At 44.7% G+C, this 15814-nt stretch overlaps 1 protein-coding gene across 1 annotated transcript; it reads right to left on the reverse strand.

Moving 5' to 3' along the window:
* Window positions 1-409: 409 nt before the first annotated feature.
* On the reverse strand, window positions 410-14308 carry LOC108789091 (mannan-binding lectin serine protease 2-like). The gene is made up of 7 exons (XM_018559021.1): window positions 14304-14308; window positions 11900-12125; window positions 9983-10160; window positions 9116-9250; window positions 7587-7774; window positions 1631-1778; window positions 410-471 (listed from the first exon to the last, which is right to left on the reverse strand). Exons 1-7 carry the CDS (start codon window positions 14306-14308, stop codon window positions 410-412), a joined length of 942 nt encoding a protein of 313 aa, XP_018414523.1.
* Between the last annotated feature and the right edge of the window lie 1506 nt (window positions 14309-15814).

Below are 15814 nucleotides of genomic sequence, written 5' to 3' on the forward strand. Positions count from 1 at the left end.
CAGCAAGCACCGCCAACATCCACTTTAATATGGGGCATGCGCCCTTAGGCTATAATTGGTTCCTATGTCCCTGTAAATCTTAGGGAGGTCTTCTGGTCCAGGTTAACATGAGTGATCAACTTCCAATTAATACTGTGAATCTCCCATTCTACCACATCCCAAAGTTGTACTATTGGATTTAGATCCAGTGACTGGCTTAGCATTTGTGTGACTCAGCAGAAGTTGAGATAAATCAGACCAGACTACATTTTCTTCGATCGTCAGAAGAGATGAGGCTGGGCTTGGTGCGAGTTCAGTTCACCTGACTTCACCCAAGCCTGATCAAAACTCTTACTGCCACCCCTTCCTCCCAACCCAATCTGCGGTAGCAGTTGCGGCAGAGGGGGAATGCCACCGATTGCTACATTTTCTAATTATACAGAGGTGTAAAATGTCCTCGAGGTGGCGGCACAGGATCAGGACAAGAAAGAGCTAAACATGGACTAGTGTGGAGAACAAAATGTGATTTTCTACCCATGAGTTAACCAGCTGCATTGTGATAAGCAGATCTGTCCATGACCCAATTGCTTTACAAATGAGTAGGTAAGTAGCAACCTCATTCAAAGAAACAAGAATATCTTAACACAAATGTAAATATTGGATTAGAACAAGCCCCTCTGTCTGCTTCTCACCTTGGAGCATTTCGAACATAGAAAGCAGCCAGATACTTATCATTAATTCCCGCCAGTGGGCTGGAGAACTGCCAGGAAGCGTGGCCTGCCAGTTAAGTGAATTACACGGATTGTGCGGTTCCTGTGGAAATTCTTTACCCAACCCAACAAGAAAAATCTAAATAACCAGCGTGTCAACGGCAGCCAGCAACCCCCATAAATCATGGAACCGGGTGTTGTAGAGCAGAACTTCTGTTCTCTCTTTTCTCTGCTTTGTAGTTGATTTCACTCCCAAAAAAATTAAAATGTTATAGCAGCTTATTTTAGCAGAACCTCAGCCATTTATCAATTTGAAGTATAGCGAAAGGTAAATCTTAATTAAAAAAAAAATAGATTTTAATTTTGAGGGTTGAAGGGTTAGAACCACTATCCAGTTTGTATTTATTAAAAATTGGCACACTAGTAGCATCTTTAATTTCAAACCCTGTTATATAGGGGGCATCCAGAATTCCATGCGTCAAATATTTAGCCCACAACAATAGTTTATCTGTGCCAATGCCTTCCAGTTCTAGCATTATGTGGCCAAAATGACGTGTGGACTTCCCAGCATGCACTATTCATTGAAGTTATCATGCCTTGTATTGTGCAGAATGACACTGGGCTATGTACACATGGATATCGGATGCAGGAAAGCATATGGTGCCCATGGGCAGCATTCTGTCTGCTTTGGGCCTCTGTGACTCCCACCTCCACACTGCAAGGGTTAAATGCTTGTTAGGTCTAGGGGTAGAGGAAAAGGTTGTAATACTAACTTAATTTCTCCCTCTGGCAGGCATCCCCAACATGTGACCAGTCCCCCAAAGACTCTTCTTTAGGATGCTTTTGTCGTCATCAAGTACTATGCAAGATTAATAGAGCTCTGCATTGTATGTGAGGGCAGTGCTGCCAATTGAATTAGAAAAGGTTGTTGGCGCTCTTACCTTTTACTGTGTACTGAAGGTTCCATCCTGTGTGAGTTCCCAATCCATCTGTTGTGAAAACAATGTCCACTTTACTACTCCTTGTATCAATCTCTGATGGTAGTCTGTCCCGGCACTGTACAGCAGTGTCTTTACCATTGACTGTAATCTGTGAGATGCAGAAAAACATACAGACAGAATGTAAAATCAGTTTTGCTGTTGTCCAGTAAACTCTACAACTGTGCTAGAGTCATTCCGAAGCACTACTTACACCATTCGGCTGGAACCTCCATGTGTCTGCAGACTGCCTTGGATCCCCCATATGGCATTCTCAAAACAATCAACTTCCTGGTTGGCAGCACTCGCCTCTTCTCACCGAATGTACCTTTCTATTGGCCCATCACTGTAATGGGTGGCCTTAGAGAAGGGTTAAGAGTCATTGCCAATGACTTGAAAACTCGGTTGTCTTTTTGTATCATAGCGCACTGTGGGCTTTGAAAGACCTGGCATGCTGTGCAGCAGGTGTAAGCGGCACTTCTTTTTCTTCCTTCCATGCCTGCCCCTTGGTTCACTTTAATATGACTTTTAGAGCTGGTTCCTTATGTTCTTGTGGTGTAGACTTTGTATGTACATGTATAGTTTCTTATAACTGTGGTGTGCATGATTGGGGAGAGAGTTTGATTAGTGAAGTTGGAAATACCTTGGGGTATATTTATAAACAATTATCTGTAAATTATCATTTTGGGCGAATAATGCCGAAAATTAATGTGCTTAATAGAGTTTTCCCAGTTCAAATGCAGTGCTGTAATAATACATTATGGCCACTAGATGTAGTTTTCCCCGAATGTAGTTTGTTGTAATAATTCATTATGGCCACTAGATGGAGCTGAGAAGCATAGGAAGTGAATATGTATTTCATATGCTCCTCATCTCCATCTAGTGGCCATAATGAATGATTACAACAAACTACATTAGAACTGGGGGAAAATATAAGAACATTCGTTTTTGGCTTTATTTGCCCAAAATAAATATTCACCGATATCTGCAGGGAGAAAGGCTCTGCAAATTGTATATAATGAGATCCCCTAGTGCCAGGGGTGGGCAACTCCAGCCCTCAAGCTGTTGTGGAACTACAAGTCCCATGAGGCATTGTAAGGATGACAGTTACAGGCATGATTCCCAGAAGCACATTAAGAAATATGTGTTCCCAAAATAACAGATTACTGACGACTGAAGATTTTGGATGGTGATGGTGGCATGGTGTCCCCCACCAGTACAGAGAACCCCGACCAGATGTTTGTTTTTGCATTACAAAATGAAAGGAACTATCTGGTTGCTATTGGCAAACCAGACCCCTTGCTCTCAGAACCTCTGCTGAATGAGGAATATTGGGACTGATTATTATTAATATGTAGCAGACAATTTTGGTTTGTGGACTTTAACTTGCCTGGGAAAGTTAAAGGGTTATTCAACCCTCGCATGTTTTTGCATAAAGCTATGGCTAGCAAGCAGTAGATATATGCAAAATTATTTTTTTTTAAAACAAAAACTTTTTGAAAGGGTTAATACTTACCTGTGTCTTCCCCGCGTGCTCCCGACCGAACATCTGAAAATTTCTCGGGTGGCCGCAAAGGGTCTTGGGGCTCATGTGCAGTTCAGATGTTCAGCCGGGAGACGAGGAGATACACAAGGTAAGTCTATGGGGCAGCGTGCACCCGCACAGACTCCGTGGGACATGAGAGAAGAGGAGGACAGAGGAGTCAGCGCTGGATCGGAGACCCGCACCCAGCGCTGGAGGGACAGCTAAAAACTCCTGGAAAGAAGAAGATGATCGGATTAAGAGGAATAATTTAAGGTAAGTCCTTACAGCAGGATTGGGAAGGGGGAAAGAAAGTTTGACTTTAATGTAACTTTAAACATGAAATGCGGTTGCTGTAAACAACACTAGTGCAAAAGCAGTGAATATAGTAAATCCGATAGCAACAAATAATAACAAAATTAAGCCTGGCCAACCAATATCAAGTAAACCTTTGGCCCATAAGACAGGAATTAAATGTATGTACACGAACGCGAGAAGTCTGACGGTTTTCATACACAAGCAGGAACAATCCCCTTGTTACAAGACTCTTCCTTCATGTTCACGGTGCAGTGTGGGAGAATGATCTGCTTACTAAGAACAACAAGGGCTCTTCCCCTTCAGATACTACATGTACCTGCGGTGCCTCAGCATTGTGTGCTAGGGTTTCAGGTCACATTAATTTCGGACGAGAGGAGTGCAGAATTTCTTGGCCTTCGCTGGACAGCTTCTGTCAATTCGTAAATGAAGATTAAACAGTGCACAAACTGGAAAATTACACAAGTCCCCGGGAACAGCGTATCAAATAACTGAAGTGTCATAGTTATCAAATTGATTTTTTGTGCGCTTATGAAACTGAAGCCATTTTGTTGGTATCTAGATCTGTGTCAGTGCTAAAAAGTAGCAACATTTAAGCACACGTTGGCCAAAGATAAATCTAAGTGCTTTCTGGCATTTTCATTTCATTTTAAGTTGAACACAGGAACCGTGAAAACACATTTTTGGGAACATTTTATTCTCGGATAAAATAAAGAGAAACGCAAAACAGGATCATACTGTAGTGGCTGATAAATTGGCTGTTGACATTGTAGAAGAAATGGACCTTTAAAAATGTTAAATGGTAAATTTTCTGCCAGGAAAAAGTTTGTATTCGGATTTTACAGATGGCCTGAGGACACAGATTGGGTAATGAACTGAAGCGGGATCTGTGGCTAGCTATATGAGTTGGCCTCCCAGCCAGACGTGCGCTATGGAATTTGTAGACCAGCCTTTAAAAAAGTTTTCCATACCCTCGCATAGCCCAAATGTATTATTGTTATACAGGATTTACACTGAGTGGTCAGATTATTATGACCACCCCATCAGTACTTCGTTGGGCCGCCTCGTGACTCCACGAGATGGTGAAAGGTGATGCGAGGAATCTGACACGGCACTGTTGCCCTTCTGTTGTCTTGTATCAGTCTTGCCACTCTCCGTTCTGCCCTAACATTGACTAGTCGCTGACGGCCACAATTCGCACGTTCAGACCCAGATTTTTGGCTGACAGTCCGGTCTTTAAACATTTTAACAACAGCTGCTCTTGAACATTTAACCAATTCTGCTGTTTTGCTGATACTCGCTCCATGGCTCCGAGCGCCAACAATCATCCCACATTCAAAGGCTGTTAAATCGCGTGGTTTCCCCGTATCTTCAGAAACAAATCACTTCTACTGTCGTGGTAACCAACCCGCTTCCCTATTTATAATGGTCTGGCCCTCTAGCAACTTCAGTAGAGATGCACCGATACATCGGCGCATCCCTGGTTTCTTTTCTCCCGCGCTGGGCGCTGCTCTGTGTTCCAGCGGGGAGAAAAGAAAGTGACAGCCGGCCGAGCGCTGCAGGGCGAGAGCGTTGTTTCCCCGTATCTTCAGAAACAAATCACTACTGTTGTGGTAACCAACCCGCTTCCCTATTTATAATGGTCTGTCCCTCTAGCAACTTCAGCGCCAAATTATAGCTAATTTGCCTACAAACGTCAGGTGGTCATAATAATCTGGCCACTCGGTGTATATAGCGCCAACAGTTTGCACACTGCTTTAGAGAGGGAGGCAGTACATTTACAATACAATTCAAGACGAGAGGATTTGGAGGGATTACAATCTAAAAGTGATAAATGAGGTAATAACTGTAAGGGATGAGCTGATGGAGAAAGTGCAGATTTTAGGTAGAGGTGAGGTAGATTTCTCTGAAGAGACGAGTTTTCAGGTATCAGAATAGGAGATAGCCAGACAGATTGGGGTAGGGAGTTGGGAGGATGGGAGAGAAGTTCTAGAGGCGGGCATGGTAGGAGGTAACAAGGGAGCTGGAGATCCTGGGAGGAGTGGAGTGGACACTTTGGATGACATTTTGAGATGGAGTTGGTGATGTAACTCGGGGCAGAGGTGTGAATTGCTTTGTATGTTGCTAGTATTTTGAATGTTATACTTTGTGCTAGTAAAAGATAGTAGAAGGATTGTCAGAAAGCGGCAGCAACTAAGCCGTTGGTGAGGTGGATGAGTATAGCACCAGCATTCATGGTAGACTGAAGGGTGGATAGTCTGTGTAGGCCAACAAGAAGGGAGTTGCAATAGTTAAGGAAAGATAAAACCAGGAAGTGAATCAGTAGCTTTGTGGTGACGTTTGCTAAGAAGGGGTTAATTTCGGACTATTAGAGAGGGTAAAATGGCAGAATTTGGCCAGTGATTGGATGTGGGGCCTGAAGGAGAGGTCAGAGTCCAGGATTACACCTAGCACCCAGGCATGAGTACAGGGACCTATTAAAAATGCTATTGATTTTGATGGAAAAATTGGGGGAGGGGACACGGGGGAGGAAATATTATGAGCTCAGATTTTGAAAGAGAATGCCATTCATTCTTAGGTTAGTAAATTAGTGAACTACGAGGAGACTGAAGGAGTGAGCTGAGTCGAGAGACAGATTTAGGTTTGTTCAGTGTAGAGATGGAATTGAAAGCTGTGGAAGGCTATCAACTGACCCAGGGAGGAGGTATAAATAGAGCAAATAAAGAGTCCAAGGACAGGACCTTGGGGGACCCCTTTGGAAATAGGAAGAGGAGCTGTCATTGTAGATGACGCTGAAGGTGTTTGAGGAGGAGTGGGTAGTCAACTGTATCAAAGGGGGCAGAAAGGTCTAAGAGTATGAGTACGGAGTAGTGCCTATTGGCTTTAGCAGTTTGTAAGTTGTTAGCGAGTTTTAGGACGGCACAGATGTGAAGTTTGGTACCCACAGTGAACATCCATATTTTGTGCAGAATCTGTTAGAATAGTTGCATGGTGACCTACAGAATGCACAGCTTTCACTCTCCTTGGAAGGTTTGCTACAAGATTTGTGTGTGTGTTTGTGGGAATTTGCGCCCGTTTGTGAGGTCAGGTACCGATGTTGGACCAGAAGACCCGGCTCGCAATTGGCTTTCCAATTCATACCAAAGGTGTTCAGTAGAGTTCGGATCAGGGCTTTGGCAGGCCACTTAAATTCTTCCACAACCAACTGGTTAATCCATGTCTTTATGAAGTTGTACATGACTGAGCATGGAGCACAGTAATGCATCTAGACCAGGGTTGCCCATTAGGTAGATCGCGATCGGCTCACTGACCTGTGTCCTGCCCTCCCGACTTGGGAAGCTGCTGCAGTGGAGGTAAGAAAAGACAGACAGGAGAGAGACAGCAGAGAAAGTGAGAGAAGAGACAGCAGAGAAAGTGAGAGAAGAGACAGCAGAGAAAGTGAGAGAAGAGACAGCAGAGAGAGAGAGAAGAGACAGCAGATAGAAACAGGGGAGAGAGAGAGAGCGCGAGGAGAGAGAGAAGTCTGTGTTCCAGAGTGTTCGGCCTCTAGAACACATTGGAATGCAAGCCAGCCAGCTCCCTGCCTTCAGGGGCGGGAGGGGGCATGGTGGTGCATTGAAGTCAATGGCACTGCAGCCACGCCCCCCACGCCCACAGTGTGATCGCCCGCACCCGGAACGCAGGCACATTAATGCCTGCGTTCCGGTCCAGCGCAATATGCAAAAATGCAGCATTTTTGCAGATCGTACTGGACCAGAACGCCTGCACTCCTGGTGCGACTATTGCACTGGGGGCGTGGCTGCGGTGCCATTGACTTCAATGCACTGCCATTGAAGCTCATCATTTGAAAAGTAGATCTCCAGGCGAAAAATTGTGGCCGCCCCTGATCTAGACTGTTGCCACAAGATTAGAAGACCACAATTTTTGAAAATGTCTTTGTAAGTATTAGTAGCAATAACAATACCCTTCCTTGGGAACACCGCAACTGAAGGGGTGCTCACATACCTCTGGACATATAAAGGAGCTTGAATAACATTATTACAGTCTATTCTAGGAATTCACCATCACACAGCAATTCCTCACCTGCAGCCGGTCATTGGGGCACAGGACATCTGGATGTGACTCAATGTCATCAAGGTGCATAAACCTCAGGAGAATGGAGGAACCCTCTTCCGCCTGGATGGTGTACGCGCAGTTGGTATTTTTAGGGAAAGACAACCGGCTTGTAATGCCACCTGTACTTGCGGTGTACGTGTCATCCTTGCACTGAACTAAGGCAGAGAAATACATTTAAACCTGAGATGGTGATTGGGGGTCAATGGGGTAAAGAAAGGTTTATGGTTGGTAGAAGAAGATTGTACAGATTGTAATGTGTATGGTCTGCTTTAAAGTGAACCTGTGTGTAATGTTTGTACATATTGTGAACAGACAGTAAAAGCACTTTAAAACTATCCTTCATTTCTCATTTATTTTGCTGCTGAATCTTGACAGCCTGACAGCCCTCCAATGTAACCACACAGCCGATGTTTCTAATCTGTTAGAAGCTGACTAAAACCCAATTTAGGATCTTTGAGGTATTTTGTGAATTAAAGGAGAACTATGAGGCGAGTGATTTTCACTCAACCTCATAGTTCAAGCCAACGCGTGACAATGAAACTGTCACACGTCGACTCAATAGATCGGGAAGTGAGGGAACACATACCGTCGCTCGCTCACTTCTCGATCATGTTCCTGCAGAGAGCCGTGACTGTCACTCATGGCTCCCTGCAGAGATTCCCCCCACTACCCGCTCTGATCCTCCAGCGCTTACTGGAGGAACGAACGGGGGAGGGGGCGGGTACAGCTGGCTCTGCCTCTAGATAGGCAGAGCCAGCGGTCAATCCTGCTGGCTCTGCCTATCTAGAGGATCTGGATAGTAATCTGGATCTGGATAGTAATGTCGGGATCCGTCCCAGCTGCGGCGGTCTCAGTATACCGCGAGCTGTATATTCAGGGGGGATGTGCCCTTCTCATTTCAGGGAGGTGCCCTATCCCCCCCCCCCCCATCCGGGGGGAGAGCACCCCCCTGAAATGATGGCAGATAGCACGGGAAGCAATAGCTTCTTTGCTATCTGCTGGTTTTTTTAAAATCTGAGAGCTGCTGCAGTCAGAATAAAAAAACAAAACCACATAGGAATGCATAGCTAGATTGCTATTGGGTATTTCAATTTACAATATCCAATAGCAAGCTGGCTATTGAACCCGCCTTCGGCTGCTGTCAATCACTAGAAGAGGACCGGATGGAGAACTTCAGGTCCCCTTCTACTGACTGACAGCAGCAGAGGGCGGGTGCAATAGCTAGTCTGCTATTAGCTATTGCAAAGTGAAATAGCCAATAGGAATGTAGCTATGCATTCCTATGCTTTATTTTTTTCTCTGACTAACGGCGGCCCCGATGTCAGAAAAAAAAAACAGATCGCATTGAAAGGTTTTACTCTGCTAGATATAGCACAGTAACCTTTCCCGGGAGAAAATGTTCCTGTCCCGAGCCACTATCTAATAGCGGGAGACTCCCGGAGTTTCCGGGAGAGTTGGGATGTCTGCAATCATTCCTTATAAGCCTGTAGACCTACCTATGCAGGTTTTCTTGTCTGTGTGGAGACCGAAACCAGGTGGGCAGCTGCAAAAATATCCGCCGACGTAATTGTGACAGTAGTGGTCACATAAGTTCTTCTTCTCCTCGTTCTGCTTTTCACACTCATTTATATCTGGATTGGAGGACACAGGGAAGGGTATGAGTTTCATCACAATATACCATGATTCCTGCCATATAATGATTATTAGTGTTCTTACTATGTGCTTGAAGGTCAGTCTTCCCATAAGACATGCTTCAGGTATAGGTGGAGTGTGCTGAGCTAGGCTGAGTCACCTGACACTCAAATGGAATGGAATGGAAGATGGAAGATTTACCTCGACCCCTTGGTCTGGTGTCAACTAACATTTTTGGATTCCCTATCACTTTCTATCCTGGTGGCAACCAAGAGAGAGGGAGGATCTAGCAGGGACACCGATACAATTTTATACGTGCTTATCAGTGTCCCGTAAACCATTCCCTAACATGGCCCTGCCCTCTATAATACCAGGACTATTCTCTATGGTCTGTAGGGGAATGTTCAGATTTCTACTACTAGCAGGTAGGGTAACGCTCAATCTGTGTGAATAGAGGAAAAAACAAAAGTTCTTGGATGAGGAGCATAGAAAAGAGATGCTTGTTCCGGATGCTCCTGAGCTTCATCTAGTGGTGATAATGCGGTATAACATTGCAATCGATCTCACAAGAAAATATAAACATTTGTTTTTCCCTCTATTCGCATAGAGCGAACGTTCACAGAAATTTTCATGGTGAAGGGATCTGCAAATTGTTTACAAACAGACCCCCCAAGCCTTGGCTAACATAACATGAGTCTAAACCAGACTGCAATACTTCAGTATTACTTTACCTTCAGCCACGTAGATAGCCTCAAAGCCGGTGAATTCCTTCTCATTGGAGTAGTCGCTCCGAAATGTTACCGTCATCGTATTGCCCAGGGAATGGAAGGTTGTGTCTCCGGGGGCTTTCTCTGTGTCAGTAGACTCCTTGCCACATAAGTGGGCCACGTCCTTCCCCTGGGAAGTGAGCTGTGGATATATATGGTAGTGAATGTTGGCTATATGCGGCATATAAATATAAATTTATGTTTATAAAACTTAAAAACATTGATTTTTTTTGTAGGACAACCCCAAGTTATTACTGTGATGATCAGCCAGTGTTAAAGGAAGCCTTTCAGGAGCGGAATTAATGGGCTGTCTGACAATTGCTTACCTTCTGAAGATTCTCCTTGCCTGGCTGTCCTTGGTTTTTAATCTTTCTGAGTTGATGACCCTGAACAAGCATGCAGCACGTGAAGTCAGCTTGAGCATGAACCAGGGCACCAAGTATATCCTAAGCCTAGAATTCAAGAGACTACACAGAGACTCAGGGATCCATTTGAAGACAGGTACGGAATTTCGCACTGCTGTCATCTTAGAAGTGAGTCAGACCAGGTCAGGATCACTTTATTCCAGTTTGGATTAAATGATGTAAATGTATTTTTAAATCAACCTTAAAACCAAATCCAGCTTTTTTTTTTGTATGTAAGATAAACATAATTGTTATTACAACTGGAACAAGGCTTTCGTTACACATAACTCATACTGATGGTTTGCCTACCAGGGATAATAGGTACATTTTTTTGTGTCCAGCAAATTTAACACCTAGTCGAGTTTTACTAATCCTCCGACCGTTGTCCTGGAAGTCAGACAATTACTCTTATACACCAATTAGATATAATTTGTCATAATGCACATCCTCGTAATGACTTCATTATGAAATACTTTTTTTTTTACTATTCATGAAGGAGATGTGTATATCAAAAGCATTTATTCTTCATCCTTATTTTGCCTCACCATCCAGAAGACAGGTGATAGAAGGTCACAAAGTAAGGGATAAGCGTGGCAACATTTGAAGGGGTAGACATAATGCTCCGTGTATCAGTGTTGTTTTAATTTTATTTATATTGTATCTTGGAGCTCTTTAAGAAAAACTGAATTCCAACTTCAGGATCATTTTGTATTTTTAGCTAAAAAAACAAACAAACAGGTCTGGCTGCAATACCCACTTCCTGTCTGGCGTTGTCCCCCGCTGTAACTCTTTGTCGTCACAAGATGTCCTCAGTCTGTCAAGACTCAGTAGAGATGTCGGGGTCAGAAGAAGGAACCACAACACGTGTTGGGAAACTCAGACGTCCGACAAGGTGTCACATGCCGAAGGGACTGAAGGAGGCTACAGCACTGGAAAGGAGGGCACGTCGGAAACACGGGCATCTGGCAAGGTGAGGGTAAGAGTTCTTGAACAGCCCTCTGTCTTCATTAATTTGTCAGAACCCCATTCCAGATTGCCTTGTTGAAGTTTAACAGGGTTATTCACAAAAGGGGTGAAGAGTTTGGAGAAGGCAGGAGAAGTGAACAATCTAGGACAATATAGCTAATTTGGAAAAATTATCCAATTCAGCTCACTTTCTAGTTCAGCTATGTTGTCCTAGATTGTTCTCTTCTCCGGCCTTCTCCAAACTCTTCACCCTTTTGTGAATAACCCTATTAGCATTGTTTTAAGCCTTGCCCCCCATACCATTTAAGCCCTGTCTCCCATATTGAATTGAAGAGAACCTGTCAGGCTTTTTTTCTTTTTCTTTTTTTATTTCGCATCTGTGTATTTAGCTGTTTGCCTGGAGGTCAGCTTTAAACTGCAGCTCCTCTTTTGCCTTCTGCAGGTTCGGCACTCACTGATACATTATTATGACCATTTGAGACCACATTACATCAGTTCCCTGGGAATGTACCTTGACATAGTCGTATTCACACAGGAAAGAACGCTCCAGGTTGAAGTGGGTAAAGTAGATTTTGACCCGATATCCCTCGGGGACTTGGATGTTCCAGGTCAGGTTCTGTTCATTGGGGTACGGCTTTGGAAACCGAGGAGAAGCAATCCTTCCATACAGTCCGGTCAGTTGTATGCAATATGCATGTGGGAGGATTACGATACCGATGAGTAGAAGATGCCAGAGTCTGCAGGACAAAGATATTTGAGATCACAGTTTATTCTATTCAGGAAGTAGTGACCAAAATATGGACATGGTACCAAGGGAAGTTCCAGACTCTTCTCTGCATAAACAGTTTTAAAAATGTATATCTGGTGTTAATTCCTTGTCAATCTTTATTGTAACCAATGCAGGTACATCTTTAATTGGTATTAACATTTTTCTCCATACAGTAAGCAAACCCCAGCTGCAGGGGTTTCAAGATCTGGCACTGGTACTAAGGCTGGGCACACAACTTACAACCATCGCAAGACTTTTGTCTTGCGATGGTTGTAAGGTACTTAAAAAAACATACGATCTGCCTATCTTGGACAGGCAGATCGTACTTGCGATGATCGCAAGCCGCGCCCCCCTGAGGGGCGGGCTTCTGATGACGCCAATGCCGAACGGGCAGTGTGTGCTTGCGCACGCCGGCTCTTATCTTACGAAACATGCTACACACCCGCCGAACATTGTACGATGCTCGGCGGGTTTTCGAACATGTTCGTAAGTTTAAAGTCGTGCGACCTTACAGTAGTAGAGGTTGCACGGCGTCCACACACCTTACGATAATCGTACGATCGCGGGATTTCCTGCGATTATCGTAAGGTGTGTGGGCACCCTTGGACAGGCAGATCGTACTTGCGATCATCGCAAGCTGCGCCCCCCTGAGGGGCGGGCTTCTGATGACGCCAATGCCGAACGGGCAGTGTGCGCGTGCGCACACCAGCCCGCTCGGCATTTGTCTCCCGAGCATGCTAAAACCAGCCGAAAATCGTACAATTCTCGGCTGGTTTTCTAGCGTGCTCCTTAGACAAAAGACATGCGACCGTACAGTAGAAACAGGCGTACGTCTTCATTCACACTGCACGATTCTCGTAAGATTGCGGGATTTCCCGCGATTCTCGTACGAGAATCGTGCAGTGTATGGGCACCTTTACAGAGATTCAAGAGCATACATTGTACCATGTTGTAGATATGGCGGCCCTGGCTGGGAGATCCATGGAGGGGAAGCAATAAATGGAGATGGCCTTTTGTGTACAGTGAGAGGCAATATAGAGAAGGTGCGTTTTCTTAGGGCCACTAACTTAGCTCAGAAGGGCATGGAATCTCATTTGTCTAAGGCCAAGGAAAAAGAGAAAATTGAAAGTATCCCTGTCCTCCATAACTCCCCTACCCAAGGGCAAGGCCATGCATGCAATGAGGTTAGATCCTGAAGTTTTGGTCTGGTTGCTCCTGGCTTGCATATGGAAAAGGTAAATTTACAAAAAACTGCTGTAACAGGAAAGTGGAGGTAAGCCAATATGAAGGTTTTGAGTACAATGTCTATCTGGCTGCATATTTATTTCTTTTACTTTATTAGGTGTCAAAGTGGAGCTGAAGTAATCGTTTCTGAGGTACACATACAGTCATTTGTAGAGGAGCTGATAGCTGGAGCTAACTGTTGGAGCCACTGTGGAGTCAAAGATAGCACTGCTACCATCTGTGTCATTCATACAAGCAGGGCATCGGGAGAAAATATAATCGTTTTAGACATTTTTAGGATATGCATGCTATTGCAAAAGCGAGCGAGCGAGAGAGAGAGAGAGAGAGACTGCTGGGTAGCCGGACATATATCAGAGAGACAGAGACATTGGTCAGGCACAGGCTGAATGTCCTGACCTCTCTATAAACACTAATAATGAGGCCAGGTGTGGGACTGCAGAATGAGCTTACCTCAGCCCCGAGGAATTTCCAACAGATAACAGAGGTGAGCATATGGAGTTCCAGCAAGTTTAAACCTTTCTATGCACTCCAGGAGAGGAGAGGAGCGGGAACAAGCTGTCCGGGATCTGCAAGCACAGTGTGACTGTGAGTGAATCATTACAGCTTTGAAGTATACATTGGTCAATAAGCTAATTAGATGGCAAGCCAATGTTAGATTCAGCCATAGAACCTTAGTGAAATGGCTCAAGTTAGAACGTGCACACTATATCATAAGGAGATCTGCAGAGAGAAAGATATGAAGGCCGCCATTGCTAACCTCCTTCTAAAACTGCTGGCTGCCGGGCTGGTATATTGATCTGATGGCTTCAGGACTCTGAGCCCATCTAGACTAAGTAAGAATGTGCTCAGATATCACAGCCTGCAGTGCAGGTTTCCTATAAGGTTTTGGGAACCCACGTACCTCATGGTGTCTGTTCTCTGTTCTTGCTCCTCTCCTTTCTGCTACCACGGCTGTTTGCTATCACTCTACCTTTGGTCAGTGTCACAGTCTCAGGAGGCCAGTGACCTGCATAGGTTTTCATTTGTTTGGCTTACTGTGTTTACATGTATGTCTGTGATGTCAGATCCCAGAAGTTGTTCACTTTCGGGAAATCCGGTTTTAATGTTAGACTTATTAATACATTTTTTAAAGTTTTGTAGAGAGTGTGGAATAGTTAAGCCCATTTCAGGTTTTAATTACTGTCTGTATTTATTTGAACATTTCTCCTCACTTCCTGTCTTAGTGACAACCAAAGCATTGCTTTAAACTGAACTCAATTTGCATACACGCAGAACATGGTACATCAAGCCACTTCACTGCCTAAAGCCAAACTTTAGGATGATATAATAGACACATATCTATACAGCTCTGTAATCAATAATACATTAGGGGGGTTATTCACTATTGAGTCGAAGGATACAGCCGTAGCTTCAGCTGATCCTTCGGCTATGTTCAGCCGCCGGAGCCCTTCGGTTCAGTCAAGGGCTGCTGTACGGGCTATTCGGCTGCTCAAACGAGCCGCTCAGCCGCATATGCTTCGGCTTGACTGAGCAGAAAGTGACAGCCAAAGCTGGGCTGTCCAGGCTCCGCCCAGTTGTTATTCTTTGGCTGGGACCTGCTAGAGGACTCTAGCAGGTGCCGGCCAATAGAAAACAGTTGGGCGGAGCTAGCTGTCACCACTAGCTCCGCCCATTATTTTTTTTCTTTCTTTAAAAATGTTTTCTTTTTTTAATTTGATGATTTGTTAACATATTTAAAATCTTGCAACCTTATTTAAAAAAAAAAAAATTTACACTTCTTTTCTATTCTGCTTGGTACCTCCGAGGTACCGAGCAAAATAGCTAAGCAAAATGCTGCTCGGCAGCATTCGGCTATTCACTCATGCAGAGCATGTTCGGCTGACCGAAGGCAGCCGATGTACGACTGAAATCAGCCGTACAAGCCAGAAGTGAATAGCCAAACAGCGTTCATGTTGCCTGGCTAGATGCAGTCCCTGGCTGTGAAAGGCCCATTTTCCCAGGTCCCTAGCTATTCTTCGTGAGCTGGCTGGCTGCATTGACATCATACATGTGTAGCCCCATCACCTTTTGTGAGGTGGCTAATAGAAATTTAGTGATTGCCGGGGCTGTAATCAGTCTGGCTGGATTATAGTTGACATTTATCTGGTTAATTCCAGGTGTCCCGGCATTGATTGTACCTACCTGGGTGGAGTGTGACTCTACTGTAGTGTGGGACAGCCAATGAGGGGCACTGTGAGTGTATGTGCAGTTCACCAGCCAATCACTGCGTCTCTCTTAACCAGTGTTGCATGCCTGGATAGGTTACATATACTGGAGTGAATCGCCATGTGCTCAGTATAGTTCGGGACCAGCCATGGATTAGTCCAGGTTGGGGTGCTGTCCAGCCTTCCCCCCCCCCCCCCCGCCGGGCAC

This window comes from Nanorana parkeri, unplaced genomic scaffold (assembly GCF_000935625.1).
Source record: "Nanorana parkeri isolate BGI_ZX_2015 unplaced genomic scaffold, ASM93562v1 scaffold376, whole genome shotgun sequence".
Taxonomy (NCBI): Eukaryota; Metazoa; Chordata; class Amphibia; order Anura; family Dicroglossidae; genus Nanorana; species Nanorana parkeri.